At 34.0% G+C, this 22,002-nt stretch overlaps 2 protein-coding genes across 2 annotated transcripts; both read left to right on the top strand.

The window, feature by feature from the left end:
- Window positions 1-1,787: 1,787 nt before the first annotated feature.
- Window positions 1,788-2,387, top strand: LOC108824965 (uncharacterized). Its single transcript, XM_018598323.1, has one exon. The coding sequence runs from the start codon at window positions 1,788-1,790 to the stop codon at window positions 2,385-2,387; it is 600 nt and encodes a 199-aa protein (XP_018453825.1).
- A 17,602-nt stretch (window positions 2,388-19,989) lies between these two features.
- LOC108823602 (ammonium transporter 1 member 1) lies at window positions 19,990-21,792 on the top strand. Its single transcript, XM_018596843.2, has one exon. The coding sequence runs from the start codon at window positions 20,071-20,073 to the stop codon at window positions 21,580-21,582; it is 1,512 nt and encodes a 503-aa protein (XP_018452345.2). The 5' UTR covers window positions 19,990-20,070; the 3' UTR covers window positions 21,583-21,792.
- The last annotated feature ends 210 nt before the right edge of the window (window positions 21,793-22,002 follow it).

The raw sequence follows: 22,002 nt of genomic DNA, 5'->3' as shown, positions 1-22,002 counted from the left end.
TACGCCTAACAAAAGTTTCCAAGTCATCAACAAGCAAAGTGTTGGATTCACGCATCCAGAGAAACATACTACATCGTGTGCTTCAGAGAAAAAAGAAACATTAGTTAAATAGATGGTGGAAGATGTTACGTGTACAAACCCGCTGGAAGGAAAAGACACAAACAAGTCTTATAAAGAAGACTACACGTTCATCAATGGTGGTGCTCCAACCTGGACTTTTGGACTAGGTTGTATGGTACAAGCTTATACTCTCCATCGTGACAGTGCAGAAAACACAGATGTAAAGAATTTGTTCATGGTGATTAAATTGTCGGAAGTGAGTCAAAATTATATTCTTTTATTTGAAGAATATTATGTGTGGAAGAGTCGCAAAAGAATAAGGTTTCATGCGAAGATTTCAAGTTTCCAAAGTTCTGAAGTTGAATACCACGGTTAAGATTCGAGGACGAATATTTCCAACCTGGAGAGAATGATGTAGATAAATATTTGGGATATTTCCAAATATTTATTATTTGTTTTATTAGTTATTTAAATAATTATCTTTATTATTTTAGGGTTTTGTGATTTTATTATATATAGCCGTCTAGGTTTAAGTTTGTATTCAGTTTATGAGTTTTGATATTTGATTAATAAAAGTTGAGAGTTTTCTCTTTATTCCTTGTTTTCGGTAGATCATTGGTGATCTCAACGAATTTAAGAAGACATTGATCTTAGGTATTCTTAGACTAAATAAGATCCTCGTGATTATCCTAGTTTTCCGGATATTCTCAGAATCAACGGATCTCTAGTACTATCCTATAAAGCTTCCGCTACATCAGTACACAATTGAGCTCCAAAAACATGGGCTGCCACATGCTCATATTCTTCTTTTCGTGCATCCAAGATGCAAGTGAACCAGAGCTTTATGATGATTCATGGACTGTGTTTTCACGCTAATAGGAATGCACCATGTATGAAGAATGGAAAATGTTCTAAGTTGTATCTGAAATCCTATGCTACGGTAACTAAAGAAAGTTTCCCTGTTTATAAAAAGGCAAGAGCAATCTGATAATTTTGTGTTGAAGAATGGCGTGAAATGTGATAACAGATTTGTTATCCCATACAACAAGAAACTCTCTCTTCTATACAGAGCTCATATTAATATGGAGTGGTGCAACCAAGCAGGTTCTATCAAGTACTTGTTTAAGTACATCAACAAGGGTAGTGATCGTGCCACTGTCGTTGTGGAACCCCCAGGTTGTGGTTAATCTAATGGTGGCAGTAATGGGGAAGCTAACGTTGAGAAGAAAAAAAATGAATTCCAAGATTTTTTCGATTGTAGGTTTCTAAATTCATAAATGTTCATTTAAGCTCGGTTTTAAAGCATTATGCCCAATCATATTATAACCACATTAGTAACTTTTGTAGATATGTTTCTTCTTGTGAAGCTTCATGGCGAACTTTTGCTTTCCCAATACATTATCGATCTACATTAGTTGAGAAGTTTCCTGGAAAACAGACTATTATTTTCAAAGGCAAAAATAAGATTCAAGATGTCGTCAATCGTAAGCTTATCACATATACCATGTTTTTGGCATGGTTCGAGTTGTGTAAAGTTGATGAACTTGTAAGAACTCTTACTTATGTTCAAATTCCCAACTTCTTATGATAAAAGAAATAATAAGTTCTGTAGGCAAAAAAAGGGATTCAGAATAGGCAGAATAAATTATGCTCCACTAATTCAAGAGAATTTTTACTATCTGCGAGTGTTGTTGAACGTTGTTAGAGGCCCTACCAGTTAAGAAGACATGAAGACATTTACCGGTGTTCTATATCCTAGCTATAAAGAGGCATGTTTTGCACTTGGGTTTCTAGATAATGATGAAGAGTATATCATAGCCTCTTCTCACGGCTCTTGGGTGTGGAAGCAAATGCTAAAGATGCGTGATCAAGCTAAGGATTTCGTCAAAATAAAAGTACACAATGGTCGGTCCACTTCTTTTTTGTTTGATCGATGGAACAATATGGGAACCTTAGCCTTGCTCACAGGAGATCCTGGAAGGATTGATCTGGGAATCAGTGCTCAGGCTACGGTTGAACAAGCCATAACTATACATCGAAGAAGGAGACATCGAACCACAATTTACAACAGGATTGAAGATGAGCTTGATCTTGTTCGACAAGACTATAATGAGAATGAAGAAGACGTGGTCTTATGGCGCATGAAGCAAGAGGTTTATAAACCAAAGTTTGTTACCAAACATACTTGGGAACAGAGAAGATCGATCAAGCCTAAAGTGTCTTGGGCGCAGGGTATATGGTTCAGTCGTAATACTCCTAAGTTTGCTTTCAATGCATGGGTGACGGTTCTCGACAGACAACCTACCGGTGCCAGAATGCAAAGCTAGAACACAAATATCTCTGCTGATTGTGTGCTCTGTCATCATCACACTGAGACAAGGGACCATCTTTATTTTTTATGCCCTTGCTCCAAGCAGGTCTGGCAAAATCTGGCTTTGGGTTTGCTTGAAGATGCTTTCAGTCCTGAATGGGATGAGATTCTCGCACTGATAATCAGTCCGCGCTGGTCCAAACTGCGAAGCTACACCATCAAGTACCTGTTCCAGGTGACACTTTATCACCTATGGAGAGAAAGAAATACTCGGAGACATGAGGGGTTAGCTTCAGGACCACAGAAACTGATCAAGGACATTGACAAGGCCATGAAAAACAGATTCAGTTCATTAAGACAGTTGGGAGACGCTCGGTTCGAAGAGGGGCTTCACAACTGGATAGCTTCAAGACCAAGCAATTGATTTTTGACTTATTTCTAATGTAAAAAAAAAAGCTTTAAATCTTGTCAGCATCTTTGGATGCAAAAACGTTTTTTTGGTTTGAATAAATTTAACATTCATGCAAAAAAAAAGAGTATATCCAGGATATAAGAAGGAGAAGTTTTGACGGTTTTGCAAGTTCTCTTAGACATGTTTTTGTCATGATGCTGCTTTCTGGTAGTTTGTCCATGCAAGACGATGTTTAGGAAAAAACATGGGAGTATTTGGCTGAAGATATTGATCATAATAGGTGACGGCTTCTGAATAGGCCTGGTAAAGATTTAACTAACTAATTGTATTTGTATATTAACCAGTCAGTAATTTATAGTGGTTTATTTTCATTTTAACAGTTCCTGACATCGTATTTGTAGATCCCATATAAAATGAAGATGACAAAATCAGTTTGCTCTCCAAGAGATTGAAAAGATTATGAGACGTAATGTGAGTTCTCTTTCACAGTATGAATATATGCCCAAAGTATGTAGTAGCAGTAATCACGACTCCAATGTCATGATAGTAGACGAATGTAACTACAATCGGGAAGAACTGATAGCTACTCTTGATAGTGATCTTCAAAATATGACTGCGAACGGAGGAAAGTTTACAATGAGATCACTAATTCTTTTAAAGAAGATAAAGGTGGAATGTTCTTTGTTTATGGATTTGGTGGCACAGGAAAAACTTTTATCTAGAGATTACTATATGCAACAATCCGATCTAGAGGTGATATTGTTCTTAACGTTGCATCAAGTGGGATTGCATCTTTATTGTTACCAGGTGGACGAACTGTCCATTCAAGGTTTGGGATACCTTTAAGTCCTGATGAATTTTCAACATGTAATATGACTCATGGAACAGATCCAACAAATTTAGTGAAAGAAGCTTCTCTCATATTATGGGATGAAGCTCTTATGATGAGAAAGCATTTTTTTCAGTCTTTCGATAGAAGTCTAAATGATATCGTTGGAGCTAAAAGCAAGGAGCCTTTTGGAGGAAAGGTTGTGGTTTTTGGAGCTGAATTTAGAAACGTACTTCCAGTAATATATGGTGGCCGTTGGGCTGATATAGTTTTGGCTTCTCTGAATTTGTTGTATCTTTGGGAGCATTGCAAAATTCTCAAATTACCAAAGAACATGCGATTGTGGTCTGCTGGGCTATCTCCTGCAGAGGCTACTTATTAAGGAGTTTTTCTGAATGGATATTAGATGTTGGAGATGGTAAACTATCTGAGCCTAATGATGGTGAGGCTCTAATTTATATACTAGAAGAGTTTCTCATATTAAACGCTAATGAACCTATAGAAGCGATAAGCAAGGCATTTTAGGGAGAATCATCTTCATTACAAGGAAACAATAATCCAAAGTTATTCCAGGAGAGAGCTATCCCGTGTCCAACAAACGAGGATGTCAATACTATTAACGAATACATGTTGGATAAAATTGATGGTAAATACTCATATTTCATATTCAATATACTATATCATCTATTTATATATAATACAGTTTCCTTCCTTCCTGTTGCGCCACGTCGGATTCCAGGCTGGAAAGTCGAGAGACCATGGCCCGACACGTGTCCGTCATGGACGAAACTCATCGTTTCATTAAACAGCGGTTTGGGCTTGCTTCGTCATGGGCTTTTTCTCTCCTTTCTGCTTGGCCTGCTGTAATCATCTGAGACTGACGATCTAATCTACTTTTGCGAAGAGTTGGGATAAGATTTTGGAGACGACAATGATGACACTCCTGCTTCCTCCATGGTGTTATAGATTTGTCTTAAATTCATTGATTTACTCACGCACGATGTCGTCTTCAATGTTTAATTTCGTCCTGATAGGCGGTGGTAGTTCCTTATAAATATACGTGAGCATCGGTCTTCTCTTTCACATATTGGTTCGTTCGAAGGTGATATGGCTAATTCTAGGGTTTTTCTCTCCGATCTGAAGTGCTCATCCGTCGTTGAGGCTAGGTTTCTGCGATTTTGGGAGGCTAAGAATGTCAAACGAGGTGGGGAGCTCATGTGGGGCACATGCTTCTGGTAGGACGTTGCTCTCCAGATTCTGATATATCTGTGTCGTTTATAGATTCCAGTGAGTCTTCATTCCGTTTCCTCCATATTTAAAATTTTTATTTTTTTCAAATATAGATTATGTCGGGTCTCTTTACGTTTTCTGAGTATTGAGTATTGGTTTAGATTGGTCACTAGCGACACTGGTCTCCCATCTGTTGCACTGCTGCTGAAAGCATATGCAAAGGTTGAACCACTGTCTACTCCATATGCAGATGGCTCATCTGCCGCTGCGTTTTTGGCTTCGCCGCTGCATCTCTGAACTATCCCTCTCAGGTGATGATTTAATTGACATCTGATTCGACCTGCTTCACCCTTTTGTTTCTTGCCTTTGACTCAATTTGATTTCGATTGCAGATGAATCTCCTAGGCGTCACGAAAAGTTAACCGAAGGCGTCAATCTTAAACCGGTTTACATCTTTGGTGCTTATCTTCCGGTTAGGACTTCTCTGTCTCTCTGTTTATAATGTTCAAAAATTAGTTGTTTGTATTGACTTTGGATTTTCATTTAACTTTGTTTGGTTTCAACTTAGTGTTTCGTAATCATATCTTATATGATTTCTACAACTATGGACCCAAGGACCCCCAACTCTATCTTCTATTGACTGAGTTCTTGCAGGTTTTGTCTAAAACACACTTCTCTTCGTTTAGCTTTGCTTTTACCCTGACAATAAAAAAATGTTCCTTTAAGGCATATTTTAATACTCTATTCTTCTATGTGTCTCATTCTTTTGCATTATATAGTTTGATTGTAGAGCGTTGCGTTGGTGGGGGCACTGCTATTTTTCATTGGACTGAAAAATTCGAGGATGACCTCTTCAAATAGCAGCAACCTGAAGAAGAGACCACCCAAGCCTAAGGCTGCTTAGAGTTGTTCTCTTTTCTTCCACACACGCTTATTAGGCTTTAGAACAGCCTCTGATGTGTTCAAGCTTTGTCGTCATTTGTCTTCCTTACAAGATATATCACCACTTAATTGCTCAAGGCTGCAACCACATGACTTTCCGGTAAGACATACACCCATAGAACGTTTCATATCTATATATTGTTTGGCTTTGTGCTTTCTTATATCAGTGTTGAGATATCTCTTTGTGTTCTTTGTAGGTGTGGGCATGAGTTTTGCTACTGTTGTGGAACAGAGTACAGTGAAGGACAACCGAGTTACTTTTGTGCTGTGTGGTGGATTGTTACAAGAAGTTTACAGAGGAAAGCAACTCCAATATCTTATCTACAAGATGGGGTAGACAAGTTGAAGACTTTAGCAATTATGAGCAAATGATATAGGTTTCACCCTTGACCTTTAAGCATATGATTTAACTAATATTCAATTTTTATGATGCTGAAAGTGCCGCAGACGTTTCGAGGAGTTTTGAGTCTTATTGTTACTCTTTTGTGAGTGTTGGTCTGGTGGCTGAGGTATGGTGATGACGTGGTATGTGTTAAAGCTTCAGCGTTTCATTTTTGGTTCATCGTTTTTAGGAGACTCAAATAGGGTGGTTGGTGTGTGTGTGTTTTGTATGCTGAACTTGAATAATGATTTCTTTTTTTTTTGTTTTGAATAATGACTTCTACTTATGATTTTTTAACGTATAACAAGGTCAACTAAAAACGTTTTTAATAATTATAGATGAAATTACAAGAGAAAACAACATTGCAGACAAACCCACCTACCACAACTTCTGTATAAATGATACAAACCCACAGTTATTCGAATACAAAAAATAACACCAAAATGATAATAGCAACAACTACATATGAGGCAAAAATGGATTATAACAATATGTAATTTATATCTAAACTACATGATAAATAGTTATTTTAAGCCACTGAATAAATAATATAGTTAATTTTATATCAGGGAACATAAACAAATGTGATCCACTTATAAGTATTTTCCAAATAAACTTTGCATCAAAATTATTTTAAACATGAAGTAAATGGTAAAATGATATAGTGTAGTGTTTTGTATTTTTAATAAATATTTTAGTTTAATTTTTTTTTCTGATCGAAATGTTATTTGTTTTGTCAACGATTTTGAGGCTTAATTTACTGAAATTCTATATAAAGCGATTTCACATAAATAATGTCCTATAAAATATATAATTACATCTTCAAAACATGTTAAATACTTAATGAAATCTACTCGCCGCGCGAAGCGCGGCCCGATCCTAGTGTATTCATATAACTAACCTTTTTAAAACATGCAGGTGAAGAAAAGATTTATCTGAGCTCGGATAGTATTGATCTGTCTGATGTAAGATCAATTAACGATGAAGTACTGGGTACTGATTTTATAAACAGCATTAAGGTGTCTGGTTTGCCAAATAATAGTATAAGACTGAAGATTGGATATCCAGTGATGGTATTGAGGAATATTTCTCCTACAGAAGGATTAATGAACGGAACAAGATTAGTGATTACTGAACTGATGTCATTTATGGTGGGTGCGAAGATTCTTACAGGGGAAAAGTTGGTGAATCTGTGAACATTTCTAGGTTATTGATCACACCATCAGACACCAAATTGCCTTTAAAAATGCGTAGAAGGCAGCTTTCATTGGCTGTCGCTTTTGCAATAACCATCGACAAAAGCCAAGGTCAATAACTCTCGGAAGATGGAATTTTTCTAGCAAGACCAGTGTTTTCACATGGACAGCTTTATGTAGCTATTTCTAGAGGGACATCTAAAAAGGGACTGAAGATTCTGATTGTCGACAAAGATGGAAAACCTCAGTGAAAAACAATGAATGTTGTTTTCAAAGAGGTTTTCAACAATCTCAGAGACTGCTGTTCAGAAGGCGAGAAGGTTAGGCAATTTTAATAGTTTTCGATTTATATAACCTATTATCTAGTTTGCTTTTATGCATTACTTATGTGTTTTTGTATTTGATTATATGTTTACAGCGGTGGAAGTTTCTGTTGTGGAAGACATCATGAGAGCTGTTACTATCCATAATCTATGATTTAAGTTTGTTTTGTAATTTTTTTTTTGTTTTCTACAATATACTATTGTGTTTCACGCAATGTTGACATACATTTTTAAAATACATGCCAGTACAATTCATTAGTAGCTTGATTATTATTATTCAAAACAGGAAAAACATTACATCACATCAAACACTTAAATCTTCTTAGAGTAATATAGTACCAATAACAGTTCCACTTAAAACGTCAAGTAATATAGTTAGTTAGAAAACAACTGACTTTTTATATTGAGGCAAGGAATTGTCTCCATTGTATAATTTGATCTGCTTCTATGTATCTACATGCTGCTTCTGGATTTTTATTAAGATACTACAAAATAAAAGAAAAACCATGACCATAAGAACATAACAATAGTTCATGACCAGTTAGTAACCTGAACAGATCATTACAATACTTTCTTACGAGAGTTATACTTATCTGGTTATGGTTTTGCTTTATTCCAATGTCTTTATGACATTTCATATGAAGTGTTACATACATGTCAACATCTTCAGCATGTCCAAACAAACACAGTGACAAATATATGTTAGTATGATTTCAAAACTTAAACTGTACAATGAAATAAACATATCAGTTTTAAATTTGAACTTAACTCTTAGTATTATATGGAATACTAACCTTTGAGATTGAGTAAATAAGATATTGTTGATCAAGTTTGAGTTGCTGACAAGTAAATGTCATTATTAGTTCAATCCAGTGAATTAAAATACCTGAAAGCAAACATAAAACGATTTCGTGAATATAACAAATTATAAACTTACCTTAAACGTACATATTAAGATGCAATTGTTCCAGAGTGAAATAAATTTTATAATTCTGATTTCAATTATATTGACTCTATAATATTCACTAAAATAGCTAAAACTTATCTTTGTATCCTTGGAAACTATGATATCTTGGTTCTGATCCATCTTCAAAGAAGCACAAACTAAAGGTATACTGTTTTTAGGTTTTGTTTTATCTGAAAAGGGATATTTGAATTTTGAAACTCCATCATCTCACTAGAAGGTAATAACCGATCTGGAAATAGAAAGAAGACATATGTCATTTGTTTGGGAGAAAAATATAAATTACTTTTTTCAATTGCATATTTATGATCTCTCAAAGCGATGTCTTAAATATCACATTCAACCATTTTTAACAACATAAATCTGCTTTTTAGTCTAGATTTATATCCCATTTTTTTATCTTTGATGATTACGGATATCGAGAAGACGAACAGAGAGAGAGAGAGAGAGAGAGAGAGAGAGAGAGAGAGAGAGAGAGAGAGAGAGAGAGAGAGAGAGAGAGAGACCGACAACAAAAACTTACAGAGACTATAAAAGGATTCCATGTCTCAATCGAGCATATTGACAGCCAATCCTATATAGGAATCGATAAAACTATAAGGAAACAAACAAATCTGAATAAGAACAAAAAATCAGTATCAATTGAATATTGAAAACAAACAATAAGAATACAGATTCTAACCTTTGACGAGTATATCTATTGATGGGTTCAAAGCAAACGAGAATGAAGAAAGAATTCTTCAGGTTCTCTGAATTCATAAATTTGATCGCGTTATCTATACTTTTTCAACCTGAATTGGTGACTTCGAAGAGGAACAGACACGTTTAGAAGAGAAAAAAACATGTTTATGTCGTTAGAAGAAAATAAAGCAAAGAAAATGAAAATAAGATGTAAATGTTATGAACTAATTATGTGAATGCCCATTAGGCTCATAAGCCCCTAATCTAGAGAGTTCTAAAACCCTAGTTTTGTATCCGTTATATATATGTACCGTTACCTATGGAATAATAAGAACAATCAATTACCTCTTTCTCTGGATTTACAACATGTTATCAGCATGTTCTAATTCTAGCCGCCTCTTGAAAAGAAAAAAAAATTATACCAGTCGATTTTAATTAAAAAAAAACTAAGAGTGAGTGTTTGTCACTCTGTGATATTACGTCACGTTGAAGTTCTGGCCACTTGATCATATGATCCCATCAGTGACTGAAAGAACTCGTGAAGATAAGTTTTTATTTTGAAATTTTCATATTAAAAGATCTGATTGTTTGTATAGTGACTACTAGTGATCCTCTATTCTCCATCGATTTCCAACATCTCTGATTATTACCTTTGAACTATGTGTCTCTCTATCGTTTGTTTGATTGAATCGTATTGATGCAATTATGTTCCAATTGTTTATGACTCCAATTTATTCCTTATTTTTTTATTAGTTACAACTGTCTAGACATGCAAGCATATAGATTTGTGCTTTATTATTTGATCTAGTTGTTTAATATTCTTGTCATATACTGTTTCGCTTATAAACCATTAGTTTGAGTCAAGATAATTAATGACGGGTCTGGTGTAATTATACTGAATCACATGTTGAAAATAGGATGAATAAAGTTTATCTAAAGTTATATATACTTTTTCTTGTTCGTATAAATCATCATATGCTTGATTATGAATCTAAAAGTTTGATGAAAGACAATTCATTGATCTGATTATTTAATTTATTATTGTCCGAACCTGCATGATTTATGATATGGATTCTATTAATCAGAATTCTTTAGCTATTGGTTTAGTTGTTTGATATCGGCAAGATCGAGGGAAGGACGTCTTACTTGGAACTCATCTCCAATTATGGAACCAACACCATTGAGATAAGTAACCTCATGATTTATAATTGAATTGCTCATAAAATCTTATTGGTTTATTGATCTGTTTGATAAGCTATCATTAAGTATAATGTATTTGTTTTGATATGTTCGTTTAGTTGTTTAATGTTTCATGATTGTTTAATAACCTTTGACTATAGATTCATTCAATAATTTTAGATCGCATATATTTTATTGAAATCTTGCTTGACTGAAATATAATTTTACGAAGAAAGAATTGTTTAAACTCGGTCTAACCTATCATTGATGGCACTGTTTTAATTCGGCTTAATGAATCACTGTTTTTAACGCTCTTAACACGTATGGTTTATAGTCCGATAGTTATTTTTTGAGAATTAAATAGTCCGATAGTTGGTGCATATACTTTCCGTCTTTTAGATTAAGTCGTGAAAAGAATCATTGGTTTGATGTTTATCAGTTAAGTTACTTTGAATCTGAAGAGAATCAATGTGTATACATTTTTGTATATTTATATTTACTAACAAATATGTCCATGTTTCCATGAGCAAAATTTTAAAGTTTCAGAGAACGTATCCCCTAGACATTATCTGCGAAGTGATTTGCCATATGTCTTTTCTACAATCGTTTTTACAAAAAAAATTGTGACATGGCTATTAAGATTGATGACATGTCACATGGTTAAATATGACATGGACAATTACATTTAATACTAATATATATTTTTGGAAACCTTTTTAGAATATAACAATAACTCATATATTACATTTAATATTGATTTATATTTTTGGTAAACTTTTTAGAATATGGTAATAACTCATAAATCATCACTAAAATAAATATTCAAATATGATATTTTTAATTTCGAAATATTATTTAATTTTACTTTATAATTATACAATTTTTATTATCTAAAATTTTCTAAATTTTCTGCGTTTAAAAAAAATATCAAATTTTAATCGTAATATCATTAGTTTCTTTTAGATATCTACAAATTATATAATATTTATTTGGTTTTAATTTTTGATAACTATACAATTTTACATGATTTTTAGTAATTTTTTAGAATTTAATTTAATACATTTAACAAAAAGAAACAAAAAAAATTATTTAAGGTTCTAATTTTATACATATACATATATATTCTTAAATATAATTTAAAAAAAAACAAAATTATTGTCTCTTAATTTTTGATTACTTAAATGATATTTGTTTATAGACATTATTTGTGAAGTTATTTGCAACATGTTTTCTCTACAATCGTTTTTACAAAAAAAATTGTGAAATGACTATTAAGATTGATGACATGTCATTTGGTTAAATAAGACATGGAAAATTACATTTAATGCTGATATATATTTTGGAAAACTTTTTAGAATATAGCAATAACTCATATATTACATTTAATGTTGATTTATATTTTTGCTAAACTTTTTAGAATATGGTAATAACTCATGAATCATCACTAAAATAAGTATATTCAAATATGACATTTTGAATTTCGAAATATATTTAATTTTAATTCAAATATGATAAGTGGATTAATTACTAAAATTACTTTCTCTTAATTATGCTTAATTAAATGATATTATATTAATTATTGGTAAAAATAATAAATATATAATATTAATAAATTACATTTTTAAATATAAATTTTAACTTTTAAAAATTCATCACTGCAGATGGTGCAGGAAAACACCTAGTATTTATATACAAGGCGAGATTTTTGCAAAGTGGTTTGACCATTAACATCATCTCGATAAATCTCCGGTCTCCGCTCCATTCCCTATATCGAGATAAGTATTATTTTGTCATGCTTTATATATGGTTAGTTAAAGTTTTATTAGCTAATTGAATACTAGTCAATATAGAAATGATGAATGGCATGATAGTAAAAAATTAGTGAGAAATAAAATAATTTCTATATAAGTCTTATCTATTTTTAATATAATAAGATACTTATAATAATATCTATCTTTATATTATTTGAAATTATTTATTATTATATTACCATTATCTTTTGGGTTTTAAGTTGAAGGTTTGACCATAAAAGATCTATAAGTTTTAAAGAATAATCAAAAAAAAAAGAATATCATATGAGTTTAATGATCTAATGTTCATTATGTATTTTGCAGTACAAGACTCAAGTCTGTAAATAAAGCCAACTATGTTGTATTGTTCAAGAAAGTGAACATAAAATTGGATGTAGACTTAAATATGGATATAAATAAGGTAAAAAGCCAAAGAATTTCTTTATAGAATTCATATTCTCACATGAATTAGAGAAAATAAAAATGATAATAAAGAAGAGATATGATTCAATCTTCTGAAGATGAAAAAAAAATGTTGTAAGTACAATACAAGATTATATAAATCTTATAGAATATATATATATATGCTCTAATAAAAATAATATTATTGCACATAAGAATGCAATATAAGAACCTCAATGTACTATATTATTATAAGTCAAGTTAGAAATAATATAAAACCAAGTTGGTATGTTGTTGGTTCTAAAGTGGGATGCAATTCAAGGTATATGAACTTGGAGTGTCATTATCTCGAGGGGGAGAATTAGAGAACCCCACATCCCTATTAATTGGAACATCTAGAAGTATGTCCATACTTGAAGTAGACTTGATGAGTCATTTATAAAACAAAACCAGGGGATTTAGAATCTAATAATGTTGAGACAATAAGTAATGGGAAATGTTGAATACCTTCATTCAGAAGTATTACCCAAGGCATTATTGTATTGTACCACATAAGGATTAGAAAATGGAGATAAATGTAATAGCAAACCAAAAGTTTACCAACAATATAATGTTTGGCGAACCGATTATGTCATTCCGGTTTAGTAATGATGCGAAAGATATCATATGGACATTCGTTATTGTTTGGCGAACCGGTTATGTCATTCTTGTTTAGTAATGATGCGAAAGATATCATATGGACATTCGTTAAAGAACCAGAAGATTCTTACCAATGATCGACTATATGCTGCTTACTTACAAGGCAATATAAGAATACGGTTTTTACCAGTCACATAGATTTGGAATCTATTTATACAAGAAGATGTTTGTGGACTTGATCACCTACTGGTGGACTGATCATCCACCATATGTTTATAATTAGTGCATCGACAATAAGGTCGTATGTATCCTTGTCATAGTTCCGCAACCTGATGTTTGCGAGATTAATCAGTAATACTAGTGAATTCACAAGTCTTTGATGATTATTTTATGCATGTGGAGCTACATGATGAACATCTTGTAGCTAATGTTCATATGAAAAATGCAGCAGCATTGATTTGCATAATGCCAAAGAGTAATGAATAGTCTCCCCATCAAATTAGTTTTGGGTCAGCAACCAAAGATCCCCATCTAGAAAATTTGGATAAGTTGTAGTTGCTCCACCACACCACTAAAAGATGGGACCGCAAAGGAGGTTATGAATATGTTGGATATGATCTCCATTGATGATAAAATTATAAGATTTATATAAAGACTTAAAGTTAGTCTATCCAACATTAGTTGGAGAAAATAAACAGCTAGAGAATGAATGAGTTGAAATGAATTACCATTGACCCTAAGACTAAAGTCCAAAATGAATGTATGAAGATAATTCTACTAGAGAGATTAGCATATGAGTTGCCAGACTCATTTACTGACCCTAAGAAAGTGATTAAGTCACAAGTATCAGCTGTAAATTCTCCAGTTAAAATGAATGTCTCAGAAGGACAATATAAACTGCTAATGATTCTAAAGAGCGCCCGAAGCGTGATAGACCTATCGGTTTCAAATATAAAAATCCTCGAAAAAGAAAAGGAGTATGAATAAGAATGGCAGAATCGAGGAATGAAATATTAATGATCTTGAGAAGAGATAGAAAACATGACAAAAAAAATCAGGTACCTGAGAATAAAGAAATCTCAAATAGCTATGTCATGTTGCAATATGGGACTGATATCAAATCGACGTCGTAAGTATATATGCATGCAATGTAGCAGTTGTTGAGAATGAGGATCATGAATCATCTATTGAAAAGTGTACATAAAGAAATGATTGGCCAATATGATATAAGCAATAGATGCGAGTTTAAATCTCTTTGAAAGAGATGAGTATTCGGACCGATAGTCTGTACACCTAATGGTGCAAAACCAGTGGCACACAAATAAGTTTTGAGGTGAAAGAATGAATGAGTTGATGAAAGTTTTGAGATGCAAAAGAGTAGTTGCACAAGAGTTCTCACAAAGACCTGAAATTGGTATAAGAAACACATCATCATATGGTGGAAGCATCAAGTTTTTTTAGTCTGGCAAGAATTGAAAGCCACTAGAAAATGATAATTATGTGAAAGATCTAAGAGGATTAAAACTGCAAGAAGCACTAAACCCCATAAGAATTCGGACTACTAGAAGCAGTAAATGCTAGTTCTCGAGAACATTACCGCGCGAGTATATTGAGCATATAAAAGAAATCATTATTGGTCATGAAGTACCATGATATTGGAAATTCACTGATTTTTTTCATGATCGAAAGATGTGATCTATATGACAAGAAAAATAGTCATACTAATAAAAATTTTAAGAAGAGGGAGAATAACTCGTATGTACAAGTATGTACAATATGAATGTGTAAAAGATTGTCTATAAAAGGAAATTTGGACATGATGTCCAAATAGACCAAAATATGACCTTTTGTGTGAAACTAATTTTATGGACAAGAAGTCCATTGGTCTAAGAGATCATCTTACAATCAAACGAATTAAGGATATGCTTATATCAATTCTTAAAAGGAAGATATATATGAAGATATATATGGTGAGAATACATCTCCCTAAGATGATGCTTCCAGGGGGAGAAATATGATGATGTTCGTAATTGTACTCTTTTTCCTTGTCATGGTTTTTGTCCCATTTGGTTTTTCCATGTCAAGGTTTTAACGAGGCAACAAAAAACACACAAATGATAAATACCTGAAGAGGAATGTTATTACATTAAATGATAAATATCTATCAATCTTCCAATGTATTTTTGAGATTGAAAGAAGCGGAAAAGAATGATCAAAGATCAATCATACTTGATGAAGAATCAAGGTATGAACACATTCCATTCGCGAGACAGAATCGAAAGTCGAAAGTTTAACAATCAAAGAGGATCTTCTAGATGGAATTAAAATATGGACGCAGTATCCAGAGAAAGATCTTTGAGTCTACTTTCATCTCCAATTGAAATCAAGTCATTATATATGAGAGAACTCGTGATATGACTGTTTTCATGGGACATGTACAAGCCGTCCCAAAATACCTAATATTGTTTACTATTCAAAATATAACTCCAATCCTACCAGAGACATATTGGTGACTAAAGTTAGACATGGATGTTAGCTTCTATTTCCAAGTGATTTGAAATCATTCCGTCATACGGTCATCAAAATATTCAAGTTTCAGTGAGAAGTGTCAAATCTCCCAAGAGAAGTGAACCGGTTCAAGCCCAAGCTAAGGAATTAATTCATCACATTGGAGAGTGTCTTATGAGATATTTCAAGTTATGTTTTCATCAGGGGGAGTAGATGCGCGCTGCACTCTTTTTCCCTTAACCATGGTTTTTCCTACTGGGTTTTCCTGGTAAGGTTTTTAATGAGGCAGCATCCTACGCGTTTTATAAAATATTTTTATAATGAACATCCTAGGGAGAGTGTTATGAACTAATTATGTGGATGTCCGTTAGCCCATATTCTAGAGAGTTCTAAAACCCTAGTTTTGTATCCGTTATATTTGATACTTGCTTAAATTACCCTATAGCAATATTACTCTCATCAAAAGAGGTCAATTTGTAGTACTTAGGGATCGAATCCACAAGGAGCTGAGGAATCAATAGATCTTATTATAACTAAGCTATGGTGAAGATTATTAATTGCAGTGAAATAAAAGTAAACAAGGAAACTGGTTTGAGCAGGATAACTACTCAAGATGATTGGATGGATTTAACTAGTATGATTTAAAGGAGTTAGATCTAAGGTTACTATTCAGGTTATCAGGATTATAGAAGTATGATTCCTATGTGAGATGCTTGCATAATATTAAAGAACCCTACTAAGCAATAGCCCAACTGTCGTTGTGACCATCTACTAAGCAATAGCCCAACTGTCGTTGCGAGTCATAGATTAAGATATCGATCGATATGTTGTCGCATGTATCGATCGACTTGCTGTCGCATGTCTCGATCGATATGCTGTCGCATGTATCGATTGTCATTTACCCCGTATCTATCGATCGATCACTCTATAGGAGTATCGATCGATGCGCTACTAGTAAGCTTTACCGTGCATAGGTTGAATACAGTTCACCAAGCAACCACCCAGTCAGCTGTCGCTTGTTCCAAGTGAATTTCTGGCTCATAGAAGATAGATCCAAGGATTATATCTTTGTATTCATGTGTAGGTTAGCTACTGCTACACAAGGATTATGCATGATCTTCTAAGATGAATATCACATGCTCAGGTAATCATATTTTGTGCTAATCCCTCATACCTATTTGAACCCTAAATCTAACAAAGGTGTCTACTCAGACATAGCCAAGTAAGACATAGACAAAATCATAAAAAGCTTCCTAAATAGATAGATAAATAAATGGTGTTCAAGAACGCTCTCAATTTGACAACTCTCTCTCTCATCAAAACTATGAAACTAAAAAGCTATTGTAAAAACCGTGTCTGCCAAAACACATAGGCAAGACTTTAAATACTTAGAATAATTAGTTTAAAACACGTCAGGGGCATTATGGTACATAGATGGTGTCTTGGGCTTCAAGTCAGCTGTGACCAAATCCGGGCTTCTGCGGTTAAGTGTCAATCGATATCACTGAGTGTGCATCGATCGACGCGCATCTCTCTTTGTCGACCTTGAGTGGTCGATACGGTCCTTCTCGGGTGTAAACTCTAAAATACTCCAAAATGCTCCAAAATCATCATCTTTCTTCCATTAGCTCATGAACCTATAAATATGCAATATAGACCCAAGAATGGATAGAATATATCCTAAAATACCAATATACCATGACTAAAAGTGAGTCAAAATCAATGGTATATCAATATATGTGTACCATTACCTATGAAATAATAGGAACAATCAATTCCCTCTTTCTCTCGATTCACAACAGTAAATATTTTTTTTTTTTAGGACAATTGTTGTTAAGGGGCTTATTAATTCTATATGGACATGGACATTTACAATGAATTTTTTCCTTTTTGGGGGATAATAGTTTGATTGTCAATAAATAGAAACAAAAACATTTTTAATTGCACTTAACTTAATAAAAAAAACACATTGTCATTTTTTATTTATTGAAATTTTTGCATAAAAATTCAAAATACTATTCTATTAATAAAAACAAATCGAAAATATAATTTATTTTTGGATTAGTACAGTTTCATTTAAATTATTTGAACAAATATAAAAAAAAATATATCGTTAATCTTTCTTGCTATTTGTTTTTCATAAAATTGTTTGTTTATCTATCTTATAAATGATAACTATTTTATTAAATTATAATGAAGACTTCAGTTGTGTTGGTCTAAATCGTATTGGTTAATAATAGATACGTGTCTTCACCTTACATCTGTATTTATAATACACTGTTATGTTAAAGTACATCTATAATACACTGCTATTTTAATCCAAGTCTTATTGGTTAATATTATATTAGCGTATTCACCACACAGTTATATTTCTAATCCACCAATGAAAAACTATTAATACAAAAGACTGTTTTAACATTGTTCTTTTTTTTTACACTGAAACGTTAGATTCATATGAGAACCATATTACACAAGAACATAAAGTAAACAGAGGATAAAACACAACATCAGAAACAAAGCCGACGAGTTAAACAAACCCCCGGTGTCCAAAGCCAGTGGTTAAACAAAAGCCAGCGGATAAAGAAACTATCTGGAAAATTTATGCATGTCGATTGAGGTCTTAAAACCCAAAAGATAAAACTAGGTAACATAGATGAATACAATAATGAATCTCTGTAGTAGCAAGACACCTCAAACTCCAAGTGGCTCTTCGATGATAAGAACACGAACCAACTACCTCCCGTAGTGAATAGCCAGACGGATTATGGACCAAAGCTCCAAAGTTCAGGGAACAGAACATATAGTTCCATTAAAGAGACCAAAGAGAAGTCTACGCCAAGGAGAAGCAAGAAAGGACAAGGCTTCGATCAGACCTCTTGGTTGAAGACAGGAAGCGCATCACCTCACACCGGCCTAAAAAATCTTGAGAAGTAAGACGGAAGAAGAATCGAGTCTTTAAAGAGACCATTAAGGAGAAGAAGGACCATGCAGACTTGGAGATGAACCACCATACCGTTAATCAAATAGATCTGGAAACTGCAACAAAAAACTAGCCAAAGTCTGATCTGATATCACCCAGATCAGAATCTATAGATTTATAATTCCGAATCGGCATACAACAACACCGAATAAAAACTTAATGAAAATAGAGAGGAGAAATTCAAAATTCTCCTCTCTATTTTTTTTAACATTGTTCTTTAAACAATGCATTTTGGACAAACTCGAAATTATATAAAACTATACAGTATATAAGTGGACAAAATCCAAATTATATAACTACTATAGAATATATGTTATGTGTTAAAATAAAAAGAAAACATGCTTGATTGTGCGGGTCATGATGTAGTATAATGAGTAGAGTCAGCAAAAGAGGAGGATATATAAGCTTTTAAATATTTGTACTGTCAAAGTTGAAATGATGTAAAATAAACAAAAGAAATTCCAAATATTTAACACACAGGTTCTAGATGTTTTTTGTCATCAGATATAGAGAATATGATATGCTAAAGGTTAGTGATCTCAACAATAGTTTTTCATTACTATATTTATTTATCATAAAAATTTTTATTTATTTATCATAAAAGTATATAAATAGTTATTAGTTGAGTAAAATAGATAGATAACTGTGTTCACACATAAAATATGGAACTTTTTATGCTGGTAGTAGAAACAAGCTTTTCGCTAAGAAAATTAAACGCATTAAATGATTCTTCTTTCATTGGAAATGGAATTGTATTGATGTAAAAACATTTCTCGACTTGATTACGATCAAGACCTTCAGAAAATAATATGGTCAAGAAGAGACCTATTTATGTTCATAAGAAATATAAATCTGTTGATCAAAAAAATAAATAAATGTAAATCTATTTTGACCCAAAGTTTTAATCTCAAAACAAAATTAAAATGATAAATCTCAACAATACCGATTTTCAGGTATGGAGAGATTTTCGTGTGATATATTTGGATGTGATAGAATAATTTTTCTGAACACACAAATCTTATCTACACCGATTTAATAGATGAAATTTTTTGACGCCTTTAAAAAATTCACATGTACTAGCAAACAAAATTTAAAGACTTTGCAACTTGCATAAAACTTCGTGAGGCTGTAATTAGAAAAGTCAACCCTAAAGCTTCCTGAGATTTATTATAAACACAGAACAAAACACTTTCGTCCTCTGCATGTCTTTGTTTCCCACTTCTCTCACCAATCTCACCCAAGATGTCCGGAGCTTTATCTTGCTCTGCTGCTGAACTTGCAGTCTTGTTAGGCCCTAATGCCACGGTCGCAGCTGAGTACATCTGCGACCAACTGAGCACCGTTAACAACAAGTTTACGGACGTTGCTTTCGCCGTAGACAACACATACCTTCTCTTCTCCGCTTACCTAGTCTTCTCTATGCAACTCGGCTTCGCTATGCTCTGCGCTGGCTCTGTAAGAGCCAAGAACACGATGAACATCATGCTTACCAACGTCCTTGATGCTGCAGCTGGAGGTCTCTTCTATTACCTATTCGGTTACGCTTTTGCCTTTGGATCTCCCTCAAACGGCTTCATCGGAAAACACAACTTTGGTCTCAAAGACTTTCCTTCAGCCTCAGCCGACTACTCTAACTTTCTATACCAATGGGCTTTTGCTATTGCCGCTGCCGGAATCACCAGCGGCTCCATTGCTGAACGAACTCAGTTTGTTGCATATCTGATATATTCATCCTTTTTAACAGGATTTGTTTACCCGGTTGTTTCTCACTGGTTCTGGTCTGTTGATGGGTGGGCAAGTCCTTTTAGGATTGATGGAGATTTACTTTTCAGCACAGGAGCAATCGATTTCGCTGGCTCTGGTGTTGTTCACATGGTTGGAGGCATCGCTGGTCTATGGGGTGCGTTGATAGAAGGTCCCCGACTTGGTCGGTTCGATAACGGTGGACGAGCTATCGCTCTACGTGGCCACTCCGCGTCACTAGTTGTCCTTGGAACATTCCTCCTTTGGTTTGGATGGTATGGGTTCAACCCTGGTTCCTTCAACAAGATCCTCGTCACTTATGAATCAGGCACGATAAACGGGCAGTGGAGTGCTGTTGGACGTACAGCTGTCACAACCACTTTAGCTGGCTGCACAGCGGCGCTCACAACTCTCTTCGGGAAACGCCTTCTTTCGGGACACTGGAACGTTACTGACGTATGCAACGGCCTCCTTGGAGGGTTTGCAGCTATAACCGGTGGCTGCTCTGTCGTAGAGCCGTGGGCGGCGATCATCTGTGGGTTCGTAGCAGCCTTGGTACTCCTTGGGTGCAACAAGCTCGCAGAGAAACTCAAATACGATGACCCGCTTGAGGCAGCACAGTTACACGGCGGGTGCGGAGCATGGGGGCTAATATTTACTGCACTTTTCGCTAGAGAGAAGTACTTGAACCAGATCTACGGCGAGAAGCCTGGAAGGCCCCACGGTTTGTTCATGGGCGGTGGAGGAAAACTGCTTGGAGCTCAGCTTATTCAAATACTTGTTATCACAGGCTGGGTAAGTGCGACCATGGGAACGCTTTTCTTCATCCTCAAGAAAATGAAGCTGTTGCGTATATCTGCGGAGGATGAAATGGCCGGTATGGATATGACCAGGCATGGTGGCTTTGCTTACATGTACTATGATGATGATGAGTCTCACAAAGCTATTCAGCTAAGGAAAGTCGAGCATAGATCTCCTTCACCTTCGGGTGATACTACCACTCCTGTTTGATTTCGATTTTTATTTTGTAAGAGTATTTATACTGTTCTCCAATACACTAATATTATTTTGGATATTTTTGCATTGCAATAATGTTTTAGATTTTACAGTTTTTCTGGGTTGTGATGGTTATTGTCGATGTGTTCAGTTATGTTCGGTTAATTATGTTATCCCCCTTAAATTGCATTAAAAGTTATCGTTTCCCATTTAGTGGAATCATTCCATGTTTAAGCTTCAGTTACTCTGTATCTCCTAATTTGGCTTTTAAATATCTACTGCAAATAAATAATTAAATAATTAAATATATCAATAAAATTTTATGGCTTACATCACTTATTGGACTTTAGATGCTTGCAACTTGCTGCAGAACTTTAGGTGTTGTTTTCAAATTTCAAAGTATAACCCATCACGTCTCTCCCAAATCATTTATGT

The sequence above is a fragment of the Raphanus sativus genome, chromosome 7 (assembly GCF_000801105.2).
Source record: "Raphanus sativus cultivar WK10039 chromosome 7, ASM80110v3, whole genome shotgun sequence".
NCBI lineage: Eukaryota > Viridiplantae > Streptophyta > Magnoliopsida > Brassicales > Brassicaceae > Raphanus > Raphanus sativus.
This window is presented reverse-complemented; position numbering and strand designations above follow the sequence as displayed.

Excerpts from the sequence above, each read along its gene's own strand:
- LOC108823602 (XM_018596843.2), top strand. The coding sequence starts at position 20,071 with ATGTCCGGAGCTTTATCTTGCTCTGCTGCTGAACTTGCAGTCTTGTTA.
- LOC108824965 (XM_018598323.1), top strand. The coding sequence starts at position 1,788 with ATGAAGACATTTACCGGTGTTCTATATCCTAGCTATAAAGAGGCATGT.